The sequence below is a fragment of the Tamandua tetradactyla genome, chromosome 7, assembly GCF_023851605.1.
Source record: "Tamandua tetradactyla isolate mTamTet1 chromosome 7, mTamTet1.pri, whole genome shotgun sequence".
Taxonomy (NCBI): Eukaryota; Metazoa; Chordata; class Mammalia; order Pilosa; family Myrmecophagidae; genus Tamandua; species Tamandua tetradactyla.
This window is the reverse complement of record NC_135333.1, coordinates 168,658,801-168,664,800: the sequence shown is the minus strand read 5'-3', so window position 1 is coordinate 168,664,800 and position 6,000 is coordinate 168,658,801. Positions and strand designations below refer to the sequence as shown.

At 39.2% G+C, this 6,000-nt stretch overlaps 1 protein-coding gene across 3 annotated transcripts in view; it reads left to right on the top strand.

Moving 5' to 3' along the window:
- The first annotated feature begins 1,193 nt into the window (after positions 1 to 1,193).
- The window catches only part of LOC143642844 (ankyrin repeat and sterile alpha motif domain-containing protein 1B-like), a 44,682-nt gene continuing 39,875 nt past the window's right edge, over positions 1,194 to 6,000 (top strand). For all 3 annotated transcript variants that reach the window (XM_077111735.1, XM_077111734.1, XM_077111733.1), the window contains exons 1-2: positions 1,194 to 1,303; positions 2,558 to 2,629. In XM_077111735.1, the coding sequence (XP_076967850.1) occupies positions 2,570 to 2,629 (60 nt within the window). In that variant the 5' untranslated portion in view covers positions 1,194 to 1,303; positions 2,558 to 2,569. The remainder of the gene's footprint in view (positions 1,304 to 2,557; positions 2,630 to 6,000) is intronic.

Below are 6,000 nucleotides of genomic sequence, written 5' to 3'. Positions count from 1 at the left end.
GCAATTGAAGTCAGATGAGAGAAACTAGTTGTTATCCATTAGTAAGTTTTTCTTTTAAGATTTTGTTTCGTGTCACACATACTTTAATTCATACATCCTTTCCTCAAGAGATGTAAATCATTCAAAGAACATGGTATATTAAATTTATGGGACATATATTCTGAATGTAAAAGCAATTCAAACTAAAAATTTCCCACAAATTTAAAAATAAAAAGTTCTTTCAAAGACAGTATATTCTTTGGCTATTGCAATAGATTCACATGAATTAGCAAACCATTATGAACATTTTCATGTTTTATTTTAAAATTATTTCTCTAAGTGTGTCAACCTAAAAATAGAATAATTCAACTTCTTCGCACCACCAAAAGTTAAGTCAGCTTTGGGAAATAGGATGCCAGCACACATAAAAAGGTAAGAAGCAGGAGGGTGTTTGTAGACATATAGTACACCCAAGGCACGGGCACATCTGTAGCACACGTGTGTAAGATAGTGAATCAGGTCCGCCTTAGTGAATGAACCTTGCTCCTGCCCATATCACCTCTAGAATGAATCTGATTTTCAGACAGGAGACTGGGGAGAACCTTCCATCATCCTGCGGCCGCCAAATGAAGCCACAGCCTCCACGCCAGTCCAGTACTGGCAGCACCACCCAGAGAAGCTCATCTTCCAGTCCTGCGACTACAAAGCTTTCGTAAGTCACCTTTTCAGTTCTTGGTGCCACTGGGGAGAGGGCATGTTTCCGGTTTGTTCGCTTTCGTATTAAAAATATACCAACATGTCCACCACTGAAACTTCTGAAGCGTTTTTTCCTCAAAGTGGCCTACTGTCCAAAGAAAGAGTGTAAATAGAGACTCATAACCGTTTTTCTCTCGTATTCCTAACATCTGTTTGTCCTTCTTCTTAGTTGTATTTTGTTAACAAGGTGGTAGAGGGCAATCTTAAAATGGAAGCAAGGATACACACAGCACGTGGACGCATCTCCACTCACTCAGCAGTGACCTCAAAGCACTGGGTCTGCCACTGTATAAAAAGACGGGATTCTTTTCATTTCCTCCATTAGGATATGTGACTGGGTCTTTTTCTTAAGAGAAGGACTCGGTTAAGCTTAGCTGAGAATTGCAAGTAAGATAAACAGGTAAATGTTCAGAAGATACTGCAGGCTTTGGGGCAGGTGGTGGTTGTCATGACTACAGCAGGAAACGTGCCTGAACATTCTGCAGCACATTGAAATTGCCTCTCTTAGAAAGAAATGCTTCATTTTGGGCAAACTTTGTAAGATCATTTCCCTTAATTGGATTAAGATGTGAGTGTTCACGCTCTCTCGCATGGCAATTTAGCCTTTTTTTTTTTCCATTTTGTGTTCTCTGCACCTCTTTTATTGCTTACTTACCTTGCTGTATTGGATTTGTCTGTTGTGACCTCCCCAAAACTGTAGGGTAGAAGAAGCTCTTGCTTCTTCCAAAGCTGAAACCCCAGGTCCCCGGGCCTCTCCTCTAGCGCCCTGAGCGAGCCCTTTGCCTTGTGCCTTCGCACGTCCTCTCCAGGCCAGGATTTCTGGGATCCTCAGGACCGACTCCCGGGTTTCTGCAGACTTCGGGTGTCGCTGGTCCTCTCAGGAAGGCTTTCGAATCATTTCTAAAATAATTATTTTAATCTACTTTTTAGAAGATCAGTAGAGCATGATTTTTTTTTTTCATTGAAGGGACAAAAGGAAAGAAGAACCCCATTAAAGGTCAAAAGGTTGAGGAAGGGCCAACTGGAAGAAAGGCAATTTAGACGTTTCGTTTAATACTGTTTGCCCCGGGTCCGAATTTGGGGCATGAATGGCGGATTGCACCATTCCGTGTTATATAGAATCACCTCCCAGCAAAGCGGATAGAAGTTCCTGGAAGCAGACTTTTTCGTGTCACCTGTCCCTCCATTGTGTCCGTTTGCCATGGCGACTTGGCTCTGTCTGCTGTAAAACAGCTGAGAATCTCCTTTTCCCTGCCCGCCTGTCCCCAGGTCTCAGGTGCATCAGCCACAGGCCACACAGCTGTGAATGAAAAAGGTCCAAAACTGCGCCTCCGCCTAAGAACAGCCTGATGTTAATTACCTATGCAGCCGAGTGAGCCCGAACGGGGTACATGTTGCTCAGCTTCTCAGCTGTCTCACACAACCCTGTAATTACACAGACAGCAGTGTGATTTATTTTTGCAGACATTGTGGACTAAAAAGAAAAAAAAAACAAAAAAAAAAAAAAAAGGAAAAACATTTTTAGATGCCCCCATTTTGCAGTTAAATATGATTTGAAAGATGGCATTTTTAGAAGATGCTGCAGTTTTATTATAAAGGGCAATTTGCAACCCCCAGAGCTAGAACTTTTTAATTCTGCTTAATTGTGTCTGCGAATCCATTATGTGTTAGGATTAGTTAACTGTCAGCTTTTAAAAGTTATGTAGCAGCTTATAGCCGGGAAACCCAGACCACTGGTGCTCCTGTGATTTGTTTTTGAATCGTGATGGATGTTGACGCTTTCTTTTTTATAAACCTTTGCGTTGTTTTTTTTTGGTTTCAGTATTGAGGTTCTATGCTGATAAAAGAGCTCAGGGGGACAGAGTCAACCCAGGATGCTTGTGCCAAAATGCGGGTAAATTGCCAAACTATTTTATTCCTAGTAGCTGAAACACTAAATACTGGGTATGGATACAAATTGCCACTTTTCAAATTACTATTTTCTTCATCTCTTGGTTGACTGAATCACTTTGGTGTTACATAAAAAGGTGTTTTGGCTTTGTTCATGTTTATACTTCAGCTTATCTCACTGTTGTTCCAGAGAAATATTTATGCCATATTGCATTTGCTCGTAATCATTTTTACAGCTTTAAAATTAATTATACATGCATTGATCATTCTCAAGATTGGCACAGAAGTGATCTTTAGTTTATTACGGTAGAGTGTTTTATACTTGACGGTCTAAGAATACTTACTGTAGAGATTCCCAATCAACTAAAAATCATCAAATGCATAAGCACTGGGAATATGCTATATAAAACTTATATTATTGATGAGGCTTCTTAGTTCTTTAAAAAAAAATAAGGAAAAAACTCAGCTCATAGTTGAACCATTTAAGGACAGTAAATATTTGTTAAAATGGCAATTCCAAATATCAGTGATGGGGTTACTGTATTCCCAGGTATTCCTAATTACTGTATTCCTAATCTGTGTAAGCCAAACAGACAAATTCCGCCCACACAGTGGATCCATGATCACTTGTTATCTTGCTTCCTCCACAGCAGATTAATAGAGGATATGTAATATTTCACTGACAATACAACATATGAGTTATCAGGCTTATTCAATATAGGAACTAATCAAAGCCAAATTTAAACTCATTAGCAGTCGGACCCTAGCTTTTTTTTTTCTTTTTGTGACCAGTTTACCTTGTCATTTGTTTTCTATGACCAGCTTTTGGTGGGAACTATTTTAGAACAGAATTTAACTAAGACAGTTATGAAGAGAAACGTTTCCATTGCTTGTGAATATCTATTTATATAGATTCTCCGTGAGATTGGGACCTCAGGGTGTCATCGCTAATTTCATATTTTAGCCATTTCAATAGCTTGACTGAAATGCCCTCCTCTTTGTTGTAGAGTTACATTAAATTGTCACTACCAATGAATTTTTATCCCAGGTACTGTGGTTAGATGAAAATAGCTCTAGTAAGTGTTGGGAACTCTACTTCAAGTTGTGTTCTTACTAACTTGCACTAGGGGTCACTTTTTAGTCATAACAGTAATATAAATCTAGCATTTAGTGTGCCCCTATGTGATGACAGACTATACTAAGTGCCTTTTATATTTATGCCATTTAATCTTTACCACAACCCTAGATGATTAGTACAGTTATTATTCCCGTTTTACAGGTGAAAAAGTTGAGGCTTGCAGGTATTAACCTTCCTGAAGTCACACAGCAAATTAAGTTGCAAATCTGGGACCCAAACTCAAGTCTTCAAAGCGCTACATTCCCTGCTTCTTCTGGGTCTCCAAATTCTTACTTTAAAATGAGAACATTCACCAAGTGCCCTTTAGGATTCTTCTAAGTACTTTATTCTTGTATTCTCAGTATACATCTGACCTAAATTATGTCACCAGTGAACACTGAGGAAATGGGAAAGTTTTTCAGTCATCAAGCCTCATAATAATTTTGGAGATATTCATGAACATACAAGAAATGAATTCAGCTTCTTTGATTTAATACAATCAACTAAATTATATGAATCAAGTTACTTCAATGTTGTAATTGGTATAACTATTGTGTAGTGTACATGGTGCCATTTAAAATATTCCAGATCTTTGATTTGAATTTCATCCAGTTTCTTGAAATTTAATGGATCCAAAATAGCAATCGCAAAGCCATTTTGATCGTCTGAGTGGAGAATAATTTAGTTAAATCCTTTTCTGTTGCTTAAAATGAAACTTAGAAAAAGCAATCTATTTAGAAGCCTTCTTCTGTTCTTTGGGACATTTTTCTGGTTCATTGCCCCGGGGGGTTGTTTTGGGGTAGTTTATATGAAAATAGACATTTCATTGCTTCTTAGGAGGTTACAAATGCTTATTTCCCACCTTGGTTAAATAATTGTAACTCGGTCTTTGACACAGTAGCTGAAGCTGCGTTGGCTGAGCTCGCCAGAGTCTTCCAAAGTCAGGAGTGCAGGTTCGGTCTGTTTTGCAGTCCCACTGTGCTGTGAATTAGCACTCTCGACAACCGAAAATGGTGTGATCTCAACTTCGACTTAATTTTCAGTTTGACCCCAAAGTTGCTGCTTTCTCTGTTTTCTACAGGCCATTTCAGCCCAATGTCCCAGTATAATCAGCTCTCCCCTGGGACATGCTTCAGGCCACAAATGCTCTTAAAAGTTGATATATAATGATAACGTCAGGCCAAACACTGATTTCCTCTTATTGAAACAGAAAAGTGTCAGTTCAACAGTCTGCATTTTGAAAGGATTTAAAATTTCTTCCTCAGGTAGAGGGAAATTAGTGTGCTTCCTTATTCAAAGAAATATTCCCTTAAAGGACTTTTTTAGCAAGGATGACTACAATTTGGCTCCTGCCTTCCCTGAGTCCAGTGGAGGTGACCCACGTGACAACATTTAATCATCCCAAACAGGAAGTAGTAAAGGTGTCTTCACATAGCCATGGGCACCTAGCAGAGGGCAGGGCCTCAGCCTGAGGGAACCCCAAAATCGATCCCAAGACTGATGTATAGGCCTGGTCTCCTAAAATCAGTCTATTACTACTAAAAACTTGAAGCACTCGCAAGCTGTGAGCCAGGTCTTCCACAGGTGAGTTAAGTGCATTGATTCATTTACTTCTCCTGGCAGCCCCACGAGGTGAGTGTTGCTACTGTCGCCATTGACATGTGGGAAAACGAGGCAGAATTCCCCAAGTTCACATACCAGGATTTGAATCCAGGCCGTCTGGCTCTACCAGCATCCCCGGCTGTCCCCTCTCTCAAGTGCAAGTGGAACATTCATTGTCCTGAGTTTTAAAATCACTGGAAAGGTTTATGTTTGTGAATAGTTTTAGGAACCTCAAAGAGTCTGTTATGATTAGAATTGGCTAAATCACACACTATAGATGCAGACATAGCCAACAGCTTGGGGTACATTCCAGTGTTTTAATATAAATAAAAGTTTCAGGAGCGTATCTGTTGCATCCTTAGCTACTTTATGAAGTTTTTTCACACTTTCTTTCACACATTCACTTCTCTACCCCAGCAGAAACCAAGTACAATTTACCCCTCTCAGGGTTGTGTTTAGTATTCATAGTTTATTTCTAAATTTACCTGAACTGTTCACCCATCTCTAGGGTCCCCTCCAATTCTGAAATAAGGATACTTTTACTCTGATTTCCCGGTATCTTATTATACACATATTTCAACTAAAAATATGCCATAATAAATTAGTGTGTTAGATTATAGTAATCTATATTGTTCTACAATATGGAATCATGTCTT